Source organism: Eublepharis macularius, chromosome 10 (assembly GCF_028583425.1).
Source record: "Eublepharis macularius isolate TG4126 chromosome 10, MPM_Emac_v1.0, whole genome shotgun sequence".
Classification (NCBI taxonomy): Eukaryota; Metazoa; Chordata; class Lepidosauria; order Squamata; family Eublepharidae; genus Eublepharis; species Eublepharis macularius.
The window spans coordinates 59,045,280-59,062,565 of NC_072799.1; the positions used below are offsets into that span (position 1 = coordinate 59,045,280).

At 45.1% G+C, this 17,286-nt stretch overlaps 1 protein-coding gene across 1 annotated transcript; it reads left to right on the forward strand.

Moving 5' to 3' along the window:
- Positions 1-6,369: 6,369 nt before the first annotated feature.
- LRAT (lecithin retinol acyltransferase) lies at positions 6,370-14,635 on the forward strand. The gene is made up of 3 exons (XM_054990248.1): positions 6,370-6,409; positions 8,149-8,843; positions 12,589-14,635. Exons 2-3 carry the CDS (start codon positions 8,295-8,297, stop codon positions 12,739-12,741), a joined length of 702 nt encoding a protein of 233 aa, XP_054846223.1. The 5' UTR covers positions 6,370-6,409; positions 8,149-8,294; the 3' UTR covers positions 12,742-14,635.
- Positions 14,636-17,286: the final 2,651 nt, after the last annotated feature.

The window sequence follows — 17,286 nt, forward strand, 5'->3', positions numbered from 1 at the left end:
AAGAAAAGGTGAAAACCTACACTAGGCCTTTAATTAGAGCAGGCTCGCTTTACTTGAAGTTGCAGCAGTTTAAAGTTCATCATTATCTCAGATCTCCTGGTTTGGACTTCACTCCATCGTCCCCAGCCCTGTGGACCATACGGAGTCCCTAATTCATATCATGGCTTATGCTCATCCCCAAGAGCTGCCCAGACGGGAACAGAGATTTCTTCCTCATATCCTGAGAATTTATCATCTGTCTGGGGGAGTCTGTCCCACATGGGGGAGTATCATTTGGATCTACCCCCGCCCCCACACACACACCCCAAAGGAAGACCAGCAGTCTCGGTCCCCTTTGGGTGAAACCCAGCAGCAGAGTGTGAATTACTAGCCATTATCTTGCTTTGACCAGTGTCATTACCATAACTAAGAGATGCTGCGCTCTATACCTTGAGCTTGATGGCTCCTTCCTTCAGTCTCTCCTTTCAGCCAGCAACCAGTCTGCAGCAGGGCTTCCTGGACATGGAAAGAGAGGAGCCACAATGACTGGAATATTGTGGTGAATTCTTGGATGAAGGTGGGCTTGACAGCTCCAGGTTGGGAAATTCCTGGATACTTGTGGGGTGGAGCCTGGAGAGGGCAGGGACTGGGGGGAGGAGAGACTTCAGCAGGATATAATACCATACAGTCTACCTTCCAAAGCATCCATTTTCTCTAGGGGAATGAGCATTCTCCTCAGCAGCTTTGATTTAACTTAGGTTGACTCCTCCCACTCCAGGCCCACTCCTCTCCCCTCCAGCTCCTGGGTTATTCAGTGGCTTCCTTGCAGCTCAGTGTGTGGCTTCTTTCAAGCCCCACCTGAGTAGCCAGTTGGTTTCTCTCCGCCCCACAAAACACTTTTTACCACTAGCAATGGTAATTTTGCTAGTGTGGCTTGAGTTCATGCCATTCACAGCAAGGATATTTCCTTTTCAATATTGCCAAGGCAATTCCAAGACTTACAGATAATCTAAAATAGAAATACGGTTGGAAGTCAGGACTATTTGGTGTGGTAAGTGACCTATGGGTCACCACTGGGGAGAAAAATGGATTCTAAATAGAAATAAATGAATACTTAAATAGTTACTGCATGTTGACAGCTCACATTGTCATCTCCACAAGGGGCATTGACTGAGACCGTCCCCCTCCCCTGCTGCTTCTCACCATCCAGAGCAGCGAATGATTCTTCCCTCCTACCCCACCCCCCATGCCTTTAAACCCAGCACAGCAAGCTGCAGTTGCCTAGACATTAAGGGACTTATTGCTTTGCACAATAGTTGTGGAAACCCTTTAACAGTCATGTTGTCCTGAAGAACATCTTAACAATAAGGAAACCTCCCCCACTCAGGGAGCCACTCATGTAGGGTTGCCAACTTTTAAGCTTGTCCCTTTAACATCAGTCTGATCTGCAGCACTTATCAGGTGAGTGTTATTTAGCTCCGTGCCAAGAAGCTTCAACTGCCCACTTCTGCATACTAATTGTCTCTTAAATAGACAGGACTGTAGGCAATCTTACACTGTTGGGTATGGTTGGGCATGAGATCTGTAGGATTTGGGGGCTAGAACACTGAAGTAGGACCAATGCCAAGCAATTGGAGGGGAACATTGCTAAGCTTCCCTCTACTTGCTCATTGTCTTTGGGATTTAGAAGGATTAAACTGCCCAATGAAGCTTTCTAGGTGTTTGAGGGGTAGATCTGTAACTTTGAGGAACGGAGACCGACTCCACTGGGCCCCATCCATGAGACTCTAGGTTCAGGCAGGTTTAGGCTTTTATTTTTACTTATTTATTGTGTGCGTGTAAAATTTTGTCAAGTCACAACTGGTTTATGGAGACCCCAGCAAGGAGCTTTCAAGGCAAATGAGAAGCGGAGGTGGTTTGCCATTGCTTTCCTTGGGGGGTCTCCTGTCCAAGTACCAACCCTGCTTAGCTTCCAAAATCTGACAAGATCGGGATATACCATGCTGCCTTCCCTCCCCATTTATTTATTTATTGAGAGTGGAAAATAACAAATCTCAAGAAGAGAGAGGGATCCATAGATCGGGGAAACAAACGGAAGTATTTTGCTTCAGGGCGATTCTTCAGATTTCCTGACTGTAAAAGCAGTTTTTTCTCATGAATCATATTCAACTTTCTGAAGAAGAAGCTGCAGCGTAAAGAAAAGGAAGCTAGGGAGAAGAATGTTGCTGCAAGATTCAAAGCAACACCCTAAAACAGAAACCAGAGAACCACCGTGGTGTAGTGGTTAGAATGACAGACTAGAATGTAAGGGACCTCGGGTATGAATCCCTGCTCTGCCATGAAAGCTCACTGGATGACCTTGGGCCAGTCATACTCTCCTAGCTGAACCTACCTCACAGGATTGTTGTGAGGATAAAATGAAGGAGAAAGATGTAAACCACACTGGGGAGAAAGACAGGATATAAATGAAGTGAAGAAAATAAAATAAACCAGGTAAAGCCTTTTATTAGGACCAATTACTATGATATAAATCAGTGTGCAGGTTTTCAAGTGCTCCAGGACACTCCAACAGGCTGGGTGTTTAAGAGGGTGGTGGTGGTAAGTTTCAGGCCATCATCTTGTCTTGCTAGCAAAAGACTTTGAAGCAGCCACCCCCACCCCCCTTTATACATCCAGGCTGAAGAAGAGTTCTGGAGAACTCATAAGCATGAACACTTTGCGGGGTGTGTGTGTGTGTCATTTTTATTGGTCTTAATAAAAAGTATCACTGGGCTTCTGTTTTAGGAAGAAGAATATGAATGTCAGTGACGAATCGATTCTAACCTAATTGGTGGTGGCTTACCAATTTATTTCTCCAGTCACCTGTTTGCCTGGTTTTATGGTTCTGGCTTCTGAAAGGACAGTTTTATATTTGGTTGCTTTTATACTGCGTTTTTTCTATTATGATATTATACTGTGGTTTTAGATTGTATTTTATTATAGGCATTATGCACCCCTACATTTAATACTATTGTTCTGCTGTTTCATGCTTCTTTATTGTTGTTGTTCTTTTAATTTTTGTAAACCATCTCTTAGCTGAGAGTACAGAATTTAAATAAACTTTAATCAGGGGTGGAAGCCTTTTTATTAAACTGGTGGTTTTTGTGGCACAAACAAGAGCCGATTAGCTGCTTAGAGCATCACAGTGATGCTTTAACACTTTCCAATGGCCTTTTGGAAAATTAATGCATTCCTAAAGTAATTTGGAAGAAACAATTACTTCCAAGGCCACCATTCAATTTATCAGTCAACCTGATACTTTTCTTTGCTTCTAGAAGCTCCATCTTCTTCTCACTTAGTTTTTCAGCTTTGTGCCTTCCTAGATGTAGAGGTGGAGGGACATGAAAAATACAGAGTTCAAGGAAAGAAAGTCTTTCTCATCATGGCACAGATATAGTATGAGCTGTTAGTCAGGGTGGCCAAGGACAGCTCAAAGGAACAACAAAGAATAACTACTGGGATGTATTTGTTCTGTGTTACAGATAGCAGAAAGAACACTAGAGGACCCAGTGCCTGGGACTTCAGCACTGGAAGAAACAAAGAAGATTGAATCTGAAAGACCAGGCCCTGGAATTGAGATGTCTAAAGAAAAATCAAGTAAGAATATACTGACCTTTTGCGGGGGGCGGGGGGGGGGCAAGAGGAAACAGTCAGCACTCATACAAATTAACCACTCGATGACAGTTCTTGTCAATTTTCCTTAAAAAAATTATTTCCCCCCTGAAGAGCGGGGTCTCAGTGGCTTTCTTTGGCTTTCAGACTGCAAGTCAAGCATTGCAGTGTTTTGCTCAGTATGTTTACCAGGCAGGAACAGGTGACAGCTGTGCTCACCTGTTCAGGTTCCACTGGAAGAGGGCTCTTTGAACTTTTAATTTAATTTATTGTATTTATATTCCACCCTCCCTGCTTTCGCAGGCTCAGGGCGGATAACAGAATACAAATATACACACATTTTAAAGATGTTCTGCAGGAAAATTGTTTAAGATTTAAATAAATACACTGGTAATGCCCCAGATGATCAGCAAATACGGAAGGAATACACTAAGGTTTAGTCAATTTTGTTTATTAGTCTAATTAAGTAAACTGAATTGGAGCAAAATAGTCATCTGTATTGCAACAATCCTGCTACTCAATGAAATCTTGTGAAGAAATGCTTCAGTCCCTACCCAGGCAAGATTTCTCTTGGGTCAGGCACCAGCATTTTACAGTTCTGTGCTCCATGGCCTGCTACGCTCCACTCTTCAATCTGGGGCCATGGTGATATTTTTTTTCTGGGCCATTTTATCTCCCCAATCTTTAAGGGTTTGGCCCATTAGGGAAACTGGACTGAGACTTCAGCATTCAGACTACAGAGAGTGCTTCACATGACACCTGTCCCACAATACTGGAGTGGAAAGGACCCGGCATCAAATCACTGTATGTGATGCTGAGCTCTGTCTCCAGGCCAAAGGCTTGGCTTGAAAGGTCATGACTGGCAGGTGTACTCAGTGAGGGCTATTTAATTTTGACATGCTGAATTTGCAGCTGTTTCTTCTTCCAGGCATACTTGTTATTGTCAGTGTAGCAGCTGCAGCCTGTGGTTGTTTGTCTGTGTTTGCATCTAGTCCTATTGGTCCAGAGAAAAATCTGGGTCAAACCACAATAACATAAAGCAATGTCATAGATCCAGAGGAGTTAGCCATGTTAGTCTGTAGTAGCAAAATAATAGAGTCCAGTAGCACCTTTAAGACTAACCAACTTTACTGTAGCATAAGCTTTCAAGAACCACAGTTCTCTTCATCAGATGCATGGAGGGCAAGAAGAAACAGGCCATATATGTGTAGGTGGTGAGGGGAGGGGGGAATAGATGTAAATCTGTTTACTTCTGGTAACGAGATCAGTTTGCTTCTCTTAATGAAATCAGTTACTTCTGATAATGAGATAACCATTCATAGTCTCTATTTAATCCAAGTCTGACTGAGTCAAATTTACATATGAATTCCAACTCAGCAGCTTCCCGTTGGATTTTGTTTTTGAAAGGTTTCTGTTGAACTGTGGTGATCTTTAAGTCCTTGGTGGAATGTCCTGGTAGATTGAAGTGTTCTCCAACTGGTTTCTGGATGTTGCCATTTTTAATGTCAGATTTGTGTCCATTTATTCTTTTGCAGAGAGGTTGTCTGGTTTGATCTCATTATCAGAAGTAAACTGATTTACATCTACTCCCCCCTTCCCACCCCACCTATATGTCTGTAGCCAGTTTCTCCTTACCCTCCATGCATCTGACGAAGAGAACCGTGGTTCTCAAAAGCTTATGCTATAGTAAAGTTGGTTAGTCTTAAAGGTGCTACTGGACTCTTTACTATAAAGCAGTGTGCAAGTTTTTCTGTTCTCTGGAACTCTTCATCTCTGGAACTTTTCCTCTCTATTTTTTAATCCAGCCCAATGAGAAGTTCTCCAAAAGGTTTTGTGTTATTTCAGTTGGCCCGAATAAAAGCTATAACTTGGCTTTTGTTGGTTTAAATGTTTATTCTAGAGAGATACACTGTGGTGCGTGCATGTACATTATTTTGAAACCTACGGTGCAATCTTTGACTTGCCTGCCTGAATGAGGGACCAGCAAATGAGTATTTGCAAAGCTGTCTGGGGTGGCTACACATCTTGAAACAGTTCTTCCTAGGCATCATTTGTAGAAATTGCTGCAAACTTGTAAGGCCTGCCTCATAATATCTCTCCTATACATGCAATTCTCATGAATCAAGAAATGGAAGGGAGGGGGCTGGTACAAATAGCTGGCATATATAGGCCACATCCAGGTAAAAGCTTGCATCAGGTTCTTCCTGAACCCCGAGGTCCTGCAAAGTCCAACCCACTTTTAGGCTTGGGTCGTGGTAGCACTTTATTCCTCCGAGAAATGGATTCCAGCAATTGCCCAGAAGGTGCCATAAGGCAATGCCGGGATCTTCTGCGTTCTGAGCTGCCAGGTGAGTTGTGATTTCGCCTCCTAGCTTGGTGCGCCCACCAATCCTGTCTCTCCAGTCCAGGCCAAGCTCTTGGGTTGCTGATCTCGGTGGGCTGCTTTGGCCTTGGCGGCAGAAGCCCCTAACACTTTGCTAAACTGATGGGCTGTGTGCGCGGCTTCTCTTCCCACTGGGTCCCAGCGAGGCAGTGCTCCTCTTGAGGAGCCCCAGTCGCTGCACGGTCCCTCGTCAATCGCTGCGGAAGCCAAGAGCGGCTCTGATCGCCGCACGATTACCGAGCGGGCGGAGTGGGGGGGAGGAGTATGAAGAAGGACCGCCCCTTTCTCCTTGGCCCCGCCCCTCCGCTTTCGAGTTCACTTTCGGACGTTGCTGCGTTTCCGTTCTTCTGCTGGAACCGAAATGCGGACTCGAGTGTGCTTGTAAATGAAACAAAAGTGAGTTGGGGGGGGGGGAGGCGGGGCCTGGGAGAAACCCTCGAGTAGACCTGCTGCTCTGGGGAGTCGCCCCCCTCCCCTGCAGCCCTGTCACTTTCCAGGTAGGGTGAATGGCCTCCCCATCCATCATCCTTTGCTAACCCCCTGGGAAGCTGCCTGACTGCCGAAGCCCATCAGCCTCCCACGGGGTTGGGTGGGGCGGGGGCTTCCCTGACCCGGCAGGGGCCCTCTTTTGTGAGGCCGCGTTGCCAGGACGGAGCCCCTGTTGCAGAACGGCTTAGTGCGAAGGCGCCCCGCCGAACAGGCTCGCCACGTTTTCTTCGCCTGCCGAGCTGGCGGATCGCGAGGCCAGTTAATTGATGTGCAAATGCGGGGCTCCTCCCCAGCCCCCGCGGCAGCAGACGCTTTGCCGGGGAAGGTAAGCGGCAATCACCGACCGATGCCCTTGGGGACAAGATGGGGCGATGCGGGGACCACCTTGCCAGTCGCCCAGAGTAGTTCTCTTCGCCCGCAAGGCTCTCCGAGCGCCGCCTCCTTTAGCGCCCGAACCAGCAGGCATCTCGGTGGTGCCCGACGGGCGGGAAGCGGCCGGCCTCCGCTTTTCTTTTCCAGGTGTGCGCGCTGCTGCTTTAAAAATGCTGGGAGGCGCTTGGGGGCACCTGAGCAACCTTTCAGCGCGCCTTCCAGACCAAACTATCTGCAAGAATTAGCCCTATACAGTGTTGTGTAGGACAATGATGCTACTTTACCTGGCAATTGTATATGCTGCACAGCATTTACCATAACACATCTGAAGGTGCAAATGCAATGGAAGGGTCCGAAACACAAGGGAACTGGTGAATTCAGAGAGTTATACGGGGATTTAGATGCATCTGACAAAGAGAACTGTGGTTCTCGAAAGCTTATGCTACAATAAAATTGGTTAGTCTTAAAGATGCTACTGGACTCTTTACTCCAGGGATTTAGTTTGGCTTTGAAAAACAATGTTCTACATTATCAAAGCCTTTAAATATATTTGGGATTAGCAATCTGTCTTTGTCTTGTAACCAGCACATTTTAAACAATTTTGAAGTTATACCTTCAAGAGAAAAATGTTACAGAAGAGACATTTATTCACACCACAAAAACAAGAGTTTTTAACTTCTAGCCATATTTCAAAAATGCCAAGCCAGGTAAAGCTGTACTTCTAGATATGTACAGCTGTGAGATAAAAGAGACGGCCTTTCGAACCAACCGTATTAGTTGAGAGCATCATTAACTTGACATATATATTAAGTTTGGCATTTAAAAATAAAATGCTTTCAGTTTACTAGGTAAACTTGTAAATTCAAATTTTGTTTCAAAGATTAAGTCCTGTTGCAGTCAAGTCCACTGGATGGCCGGGGGACTTATTGCTAAGCAAGTCTTCAAACCTAAACATGTTTATCTGGAAGCCTGCCGTGTTGAAATCGTTGGTGCTTACTTCTCAGTAAAGTGCTGTAAGTATGCTAAGGACTGCAGCCTTGCAATCCAATTCAGTACATTGCTACTCAGAAATAAATCCCATTGAAGTTGATGGTTCTTACTCCCAAGTAACTGTGTTTTCTGAAACTGTGCTGTGGGGGCTCATGATTTATGAAAATTCAGGTTTTTCCCCCCTCCTGTGTGCCCTACAAATAATTGGAATAAATAATTGGAAGCCCTGTAAAAAGTCTTCTGGGGGAGCCAGTTTCTGAGCATAGGTCTATTTCACTTCACAGTAACCACCCCCTTGCCTCTCTGCCAATCAAAAGGGATGCTGTTTTGTGAACCTTCTCCTCCTGCCATGATAAAAAGGCAGGATGCCGAAGCAGATTAAGCCCGCCACTAGCTGCAGAAGAAGTCCAAGAACAACAAAACTAGCATCATGAAGAACCCAATGTATGAAGCGGTCTCTTTGCTCCTGGGGAAGTTTTTTTTGCTTGCCAACTTCAAACTTCTTAGTGTAAGCACCAGCGCAGAAGAGGAAGAAAAGAAAAAACATGCTACTTGTTCTAACACGACTTACTTCACACCAGGTGACTTGCTGGAAGTGCCCCGCACTCTTTTTGTTCACTTTGGCATCTACCTGGGTGACAACATGGTGGCCCACCTTATGCCAGACATCCTACCAGCTTTTACCAATGACCACAGGCAGATCCAGAAGGTGGTGAACAATAAGAGACTGATTTTGGGCGTCCTCGCTAAAACGGCCAGGATTCGTGTAGACGCTGTGGAGGACTTTGCCTATGGTGGCTGCATTCTGGTGAACCGCATGGATGTGCTCTTCAAGAACAGTGTGTTGTGCAGTGAGGAGGTGGTTTGCCGAGCAAAGAAGCTGGTGGGGACGACAGAGTACAGCTTGCTTTGGAACAACTGTGAACATTTTGTAACACACTGCAGATATGGCTCTTCAGTCAGCTTCCAGACAGAAAAGGTAAGCTTCCAGAATTCAGCCAGTTAGTCCAATGAGCATTGTGTTAAGAAGGAAAGGCAGCTGTAGCCCTGTGGGACCGAAATCTACACTTACAATTTATCTCTGTAGCTCTTTTCCTCTTAAATCCACCCCCTCCCCAAAGAGAGTGTGAATTGCACGTGTGAGCTTCAGGTATTTATCTTTTGCCATTAACCATAAGTAGCCAACTGTGCTCAAGGAAGAAGGCTCCTAGTCAGCAGGAAAGGCCATAACATGTGTTAATTTTACCTGTTAGATTCACATCCAGGCTTTCCAACAAGACTGCTATCCGGGCACTTTAATGGGCATCTGTAGCCAGGATAAGCAAAAACCTGTCCAACCACAGAATTGTCTGGGAACTGCGCAAGAGATGCTGCCAAGGAAGCATAGGGATGCTGCTGTTACCCTGGCCATCTGGTTCTCCTGTCCAAGAGGCAAATCCCAACAGAATTTTTTTCTGTTCTAGATACATTTCAAGATACATTCTCTGTTGAGGACAATGGGTCTTGTTCTCTGACCCCTTAAGCTATTGGAGTAATATTCCAAATCTCCTTCTGCAGAAAGGAGATCTCTTTGTAAATCCTTCTCTGCTGAGGGCTTACTGTGACGCAGCCCCTTTAAACTTTGCACATGGTCTCTTGAGAGCCTTGGAAGTTGGCAAGGTGTTGTTTTGACACTCTGGGCCTTGCTTTGAGATCAATGGTCTGACAGTCTGCAAGGAGTCATTAATTCTGCTAATGACATATCGGAGCTAGTAAAAGTACCTTTTCAACCAGTGAGCGGGCTAATACAGGAAATGGTGTGGCATATACAACATAATGCCCCTTGTCTGTTTCCAGTGTCTCAGCAATGTCACAAAAGGCTCCTGCTAACTTCCCCCTTTTTACGGCTTGTCCATAGCTATATTGGCTGTAGGTTTCGTCTCACCTCCCCCCTTTCCTTTGCACCCTGTTTTGTATTGTGGTAAAATGTCTAATCGTTCTAAATGGTGGTATTCTAAAAGCAGGGGTGAAGTCCTAAGTCACTTGACACACTGCTTGAGTTCAGTCCACTTTTTTTAAAGTGTTGGCATGGATTTATTTAACTTATAGAGTAAGGAAATGGGCCTCTTCTCATATAGGAGGTTTGGGCAATGGAATGAATGGATGGTGGAATTTTTCCACTGTGAACTGTTCAGAAAAAGCAAGCTTTGGCCCTTGTAAAAGGGCCAGAAGGCACACCTTTCCGAACAAAAGCATAATTGTGATATATATTTCCAGGTGTTATGTAGCACTTTTCTAAACTTAAGGCTTCTTCTCCATCACTCAGTTGAAATAAAGGCACAGTTGGTACATTGTGCTGGAGTTTGGGGCAACGCTAGCAGTGCCCCCAGGTTAAGGCAGAGGCATCTTGGTGAAGACTGCAAAAGGAAAGACGTCAGGTTTATTTTGGTACCGAGCAAAGAATGTCTTGTAGTGTTTCTGGGTAGTTAATTAGAATGGAACCTTCTGTGCTGGATGCAGGCAGGGAACAGAGCAAGGGCTATTTTGCTTTAATTTCCTTCTTTAAAAATATTGAATCTGTGTGAAGTGCCAATGAGGTCATTTAAGTTTGCCAGGTCTTGGAGAGACAAAACCGATTTTAATTGCTGTTGCTGTTTAGCACCTCTCGCATAACAGAGCGTTTGTACGCTGCTTCAATAGTCTAATAAATAGCTTGGCTGGAAGTAACTTGCAACTTTGAAACATTTGAGGTCTCCCGGTCTGGTATTTAAAAAGTAGACTTCCAAGAAATAGGACGTCTAGTTCTGAAGCCTTCATTCGTTCATTTTATGTTTCTTTTTCTCTCTTTTTAAGCGACACTATTCACTTTTCTAAATCTCAGGCAGGATGTCCTTCTGGACTGGCATGCTGGCCAAAGAAAATTTTCTTCCATCATTTCTTCTATGCCAGCCCCAAACAGTATCCTAGCAAATAGGTTACAAATATTATAGGTTACAAATATAGGTTACAAATATTACAGTACTCAGAGCACTAGAATGAGATTAAGGGTAACATGACATCATGCCCAGAGTGTCTAATAATCAGATTATAAACCCAAATTCCTCCCTATCTGAATGTATCCAGAGACACAGGAATCACCAGGAGCATTAGAAATACTGGTAATTGGGGATTGATATTAACATGGGATGATGATGATATGGGGAGAGGTAACAGTAGAATCACATAGACGGGGGCTAAACTTAATGTGTAATGTTGCTTCGTAAAGAAACAGAAGTTTTATACACCTCAGACAATGGACTTGGAGTTTATGCAAGCCAAGTCCTTACTGCCTTTAAAGCTAAATACATCCATTCCACACAGCAGATTTATGGGAGATGGATTTGGGTGAAGGATACAGTCATTGCTTCATTTGACCCAACATTTCTTCAGCCATAGAACAAGATTTAAGTGCCATCAATCAGCCTGCTAAGTGTGAACTATAAACAAGAAACTTAGAGCCTCTGAACATGCACAGAGCGTGCGTTGCTTCTAGTGAGGACTTCAGTAAGGGAGTAAACTTCCAACGCAGCTAATTTCAGGACTGCACAGGCTACCTGAGTGGTTGCTTGGGCCAGCAAATATTTTAGGGGTTGAGGAGGCAATGAAACAGCCTTATGCCAAGTCAAAGCAGCCTCTTGTTCTGTCTCCCCCAGTGTAATCAATCTGTTCTGACATGCAGCAGCTCTCTGGGGTCTTGAGTAGAGGCATCTTCCCAAACCCAAACTGCAAATGACATGTAACACAGAATTGCCCCAGGAACTTGCAGCCATACTGAATATTTTCATATGGAGGCCCCAACATAGGGCAAATGATGTCCCCCGAGGGCCAGGGGGTAGGAAAATTGTGCAGGGAAGGGCTGAAGCTCCTCATCCCCCTGCGCCAAGGTCCCAATACAAATCTGGTCCCTGTAGCGCTTCACAGTTGAGTTCCCAGTGGGGAAATCACAGCTGGCATCCTGCTGCAAGTCCCCGTGGTGATCACATGTCATGTGTCACATATAGTTGGGCCTGAGAGCTGGAGATATGGAAGTAGGAACTTGGAATCTTCTGAATCAGGGCTTTTTTGCAGCTGGAACGCGGTAGAACGGAGTTTAGGCACCTCTTGAAAATGGTCCCATGGCCGGTGGCCCCGCCCCCTGATCTCCAGACAGGGGGGAGCTTGGCGTGGAGGGCAATCTAAACTCCCCTCTGTCTGGAGATCAAGGGGCAGGGCCACCGGCCATGGGACCATTTTTGTAGAGGGCAATTTAAACTTTAAAAAACTCCCTCCTTGTTCCAGCTGACCCAAAGTGATGTCATTGTGCAGTCCTGGGAGCATGCGTGCACTTTGCGCATGCACATGTGGTACCAGGGTCACCACTTCCCACCAGGAGTTGCCCTCTGTGCTGGCAACCCACTGAGTTCCACCACCTCTTTTCCCAGAAAAAAGCCCTGTTTTGCATGCAAAGGTTTACTGGTGAACGGAGGGCCCTCTGCAGTCAAAAACGTGCAACCCAGGATCCTTTGCAACGTCAGAGAGAGTGTTGGCCCACAGCTTTTGGACTGTGTGGTCTAGATGATTGGAGCTGTAGAATGTCTTTTGAGATTATCCCAACCAAACAGAAAGGGTAACCAATTGTGTATGTGCCTCCTTTTCTGTGCTTGCATGTATATTAAAGTTACTTTCATTTGAGCGCTGACCTTTTTTATTGTGATTTCTTTCCCCAGTTCTGTGAAATAGTGAAGATGATTATTCGAGACCAACGGAGTGTTCTGGCTTCAGTGCTGCTGGGACTGGCTTCTATATTTTACCTGGGTCTGGCACCTTCCACTACTCTCCCCACCATCATTATTCCATTTGCTTTGTGGATGGCTGGTTAATGACACACACACACACACTCCGATTTTGTTGGCAGCTGAATAAAGAACGAATAATGTATTTATGAAAGCTTAAATTACTGCTCAGTATTGTGTACAGAGGAAAAATGCAACTTATAATTTTGTACTGATATAAATACATCATTGTACAGAACACAGTGAACAAGGAATAGCTTACTGTGTAAGCCAAATGACTGGATTTCCTGAAAATCTTTCTGGAAGGCATCTTCAAAAGGGCTAACTCTGAAGAAAGGTACTACAGGCCGTTAGCCTAGGCTTGGACACATAAGTCTTCATTTTCACTAGAACTTATTTTCAAGTGTTAGAAGAAGCAGCTTTATGGATGTAGCAGGAAGAGGACAGACTAGGAGCAACAGTGGCTGATGCAAAATGCTACCAGAGTGCAGTGTATTCTAGTTGCACTGTTTCTGGACCCGCTCCAACCCCATGTTATTCCTGGGAGTAAAGTAAACCCAAATGTCATTTTATTGTTGCATGCTTAACAATTCCTAGCTGCCGCCCATCTGTTGCTTTCCATTTCCATAAAGCAGGAAGTTAAACTTAACAAGTGCTTATTCCTTTTAATTACTCCCCCTCTCCTCCCCCCTACCTTTCTGCCTGGGTTTAGGTGCAGAGAAAGTCTGCAGTTGCTCAGAGTTGTCCTGAGGCCTTTAGAAGTCAGACTAAGGGTCTCTCTAGACATGCAGGTTTTTAAAGATTTGGGTCTGGGGGTCTCAGACCCAACTAAGGCTCCCGCAGCCACACACTAGTTAACAAGTAAATGGCTGTTAAAAAATAAAGGCGATCCCAAACTGCCTCAGAACGCCACTGTGGGGGAGAGGAAGGGCTCCTCCCCCCCCTAATCTGTTTTCCAAAATAGTGAGCAAGCTGGGGGAGGGGCGGTGCCTGCATGTGGAGTACTCTGTGCACATGGAGCAGTAAATAAAGGGGAATTGCCTCTCCTTGCGCTATTTTGACACTGGGAAAGGGCTTGAGGAGGAGGGAGTCAGGAGCCTTTCCTCCTCCCCAAAGAAGGTATTTAAGGTTGTTTAGGCTGTCCTTTATCTTTTAACAGCCATTCCCCAAAGCTGCTGTATGGCTGCAGGAACCTGAGTTGGGTTTGGGGAACCCACACCCAGCTCTTTAAAAACCTGCACGTATGGAGAGACCCTAAAACAATATGGTTGGTACAAGTGGCTAAGAAGCCAACTCTTAACTACTCCAAGGAAGATGAAAGGATGGGACCTAGCTCTTTAATCTTTTTCTCACGGTGGGTCCAGGTGATAGAGAAAGTGTAAGGCTGACTAAAGACAGCCAACAGTGGCTGTTCACTGTAGCGGAACATACATAGGGGCTGGCCCCGCTTTCTGGCCCAGTGAAGCAACCCACTCCAAGGGACAGGGTTCTGACTAAATGGCAGAATACTTTCAATGCTTTATAGAGTTACTCACTCCAGTCTAAAGCAGTTAATTTCAATGGTCTTATTTTGGACTAGCTCTACATAGGAATTTACTGTAAATTTCTAGTATTTTGTTGGGCGGGGTAGTTGTATTTGGAATTTCTACCTGAGATGCAAAAACTGTCTTAGGCTGTCTTTGATTGTCTCTTGGGATTGGAAAAACAAACAAAATCCCAAACCTGTCTCTAAAATCCAGATGTTTTGGACTACTTAAATCTGATGAATGTCTGCAATGCCTTCTCACCAGTTCAACATACTCTATTACTGATTAATTGCATGCCACATTATTTACTTTCTTTTTGTAATGGAAAAAAAGATTAAATACGTTTGGTCTGTGATGGATTACAGAATGTTTTTCAGTTCTAGTAGATCAATGAACTTATATACATCTTTGCTTTAAAATTCTTCTGGTATGCTAAATAAATGCACTGATATGTTTTGGGTGACTTCCATCCATTCCTCTTCAGCAGGTGCTTTGTAGACATTCAGGGAAGTGCGATGGCTGGAAGTTAGGTTATAAAATATCCTTGCCCAATAATTAGGGTTGCCAGGTCCCCCGGCGGGAGGCTGGGGCCCTGGCAGTTATGTGCGTGCGGGCACTCCTGGTGTGCATGATGATGTCACTTCTGGGAAGTGACATCATCACATGGGTCAAAGGGTGGCCCGGGAGTGCTCCGGCACTCGGCAAGGAGGCTGAATGGCACGCTGAATGGCTCCCGCGCCTGTTGTAGGGCGCGGGAGTGTGCTGCGCCACCCGGGGAGCACACCGTGCCACCTGGGGGGGAGGCGCTGCACAACCAGGGGGTGCCCTGGAGGGCACGTCCCCACTGGCTACATAAGTGGGGGGGGGTGAGGAGGTGGGAGCAGGGAATCCTTTGCCCCAGGTGGGGAATTGGCAAGCCTGCCAATAATCCTTTTTTAAAAGGAGGGGAAATGTGAAAACCTTAAGACTCTGCTGTTTTTGCATCCATGTGTTAGAGCTGATTCACAAAGTCCATATGATAGAAATGTGGTTGCCAGAAGGACATTGGGTCAGGTGTCTGTCTAGAGTTCCATGCTGCGAACTCAATTACCAGGTGCATGTGGCCTAATTCAGCCTCCTCCTGCATGCCTGAGGAAGCAGCTCTTTGCTTTGTTAGAGACACTTACATGTAGCCCCCAGTAGGTATCAGTTTCTCCAATAAGCAGATAGTGGCTTAGGATAGGATAGTGGCTTAGCAGATAGGATGTTTCAGAACTGGAAGCCTCTTCTCTATGGGTGCTACGGTCCTGCTTCGAATTAAGTTCCCAGCTAGGTGCACCTAGAACGTGTCTGTACAAAGTCCGCATGAGGCAGACATGGACTACAGGATGCATGAAGTGGCCCTCGGGGCCAGATGACTCATGGCAAAGTACCCATCACCGGATCTCCAGATATGTATTTTGGCTGCAAAACACAGCTGGGGAGGAGTGGTGGCATCTAAGATGGATTGGGGCTGTGCTGCTGGGGAAAGGGATGTTAACTCTTCCTTTACCCTGTGCCGTTTCCAGTTGGACATTGGCGTAGCTGCTGTAAGCCCCAGGAGGGAGAAAAAGGAGGGAACTGCAATTCTGATAACAGAAAGGATGTATGAGGGAGAGAGTTAAATACTCCTTTCTTGGTTGCCATGGCCTGTATACAGGCCCCTCCCCCTGCAATGTTTTTAGCAGCTCAAATACACGTCCAATTTCTTTGCTTGGCTCTCAGGCCCAACCTACATATTATGCTAAAACATCATTGCTGCCATGGTCCTGGACCGCGTAGGTGCTTCTTTATGTGGATAGCTACTTATCTGAACAAGCACTTGCATAACTGGGGCTACCAGTAGTAGTTCTGTATATTTTACTATAGGCCTCTGGTGCTTTATTGGAATGCTGCTTTGAGTGCACTAAAAAGGAGCTAGACACCTTTTAAATAGAGTGATAACCACACCTGGAAAGCCCCTCAAAATGGAAATGTTTCCCACGCATAGCTGTAATTGTGCCTAATCATCTGAGTATGTGTTCATTCAAGTGGATAGCGTAAGAGAGTTTCCCAGAGATCTCGATTGTCATGGTAGTGTCAACATAATATAAAAGTTTATTTTCTTCATTTATATTCTATGCTTCTCCACAAGAGACCCAAAGTGGCTTGCATTATTCGCCTCCATTTTATCTTTACAACAACCCTGTGAGGTCGGTTAGGTTGAAGAATGTATGCATTGGATGAATGTTGCACATGGGCAAAAAGTATGTTGGGTACTAACATCCAGGTGGCCCAAAGTAACCCAGAAAGCTTTCATAGCAGAGAGGGGATTCAAACCTGGGTATACCAGGTCTTAGCTGAACACTTTAACTCTGCCACACTGGAATCTATGCTATATCCACATGGGTGCTGGTTCCTAAGGTACTCCCCCTCAACTTTTATCCAGTGAAAATTACTTCAGAGTAGCCGTGCTGTGGCTATGATCCAATAAGCTGAGAAATATCTGAACAAGCCTTGGGCAGTTTAAAAAAAACTTTGGTATTTAAATGGTGTAAGAAAGTTCATGATAGGAATGGAAATAGAACTGTGTTTATCATTCCTTTACATAAATGAATGGTGTGGCCTCATTTGGGCTACTGAGTACAGTTCTGGTTGCTCCATCTCCAAAAAGAGTTGGGAAAGTTGTAGGAAAGGGCAAAGTAATTAAAGAGTTCCTTCCTAAAGAATTTGGGGCATTTTAGTTTAGAAGAAAGATGACTAAAGACGGTTATCTTAGCAGCTTATATAATTATGCATGATATGGGAATGGTGGATAGAAATTTTTCTTCCCCTCCTATAATGCTAAAACTCAGAGACACTCTAATAAACTGGAGTAGATTTACAATACACAAAAGAAAGTATTTCTTCACAATGCACAATTAATACGGAATTTGCCACCAAAGGATGACCACCATCTCAGATGGTTTTAAAAGGAGATGACTTGTTAGCCATGGTAACTAAATGGAGTCTCCATGTACAAAGGCAATATGCTACTGAATACTAATCGTTGGGGGACAATAACAGGAGAGCTGCAGTCTTATTGTCTTGCTTATGGACTTCCCAGAGG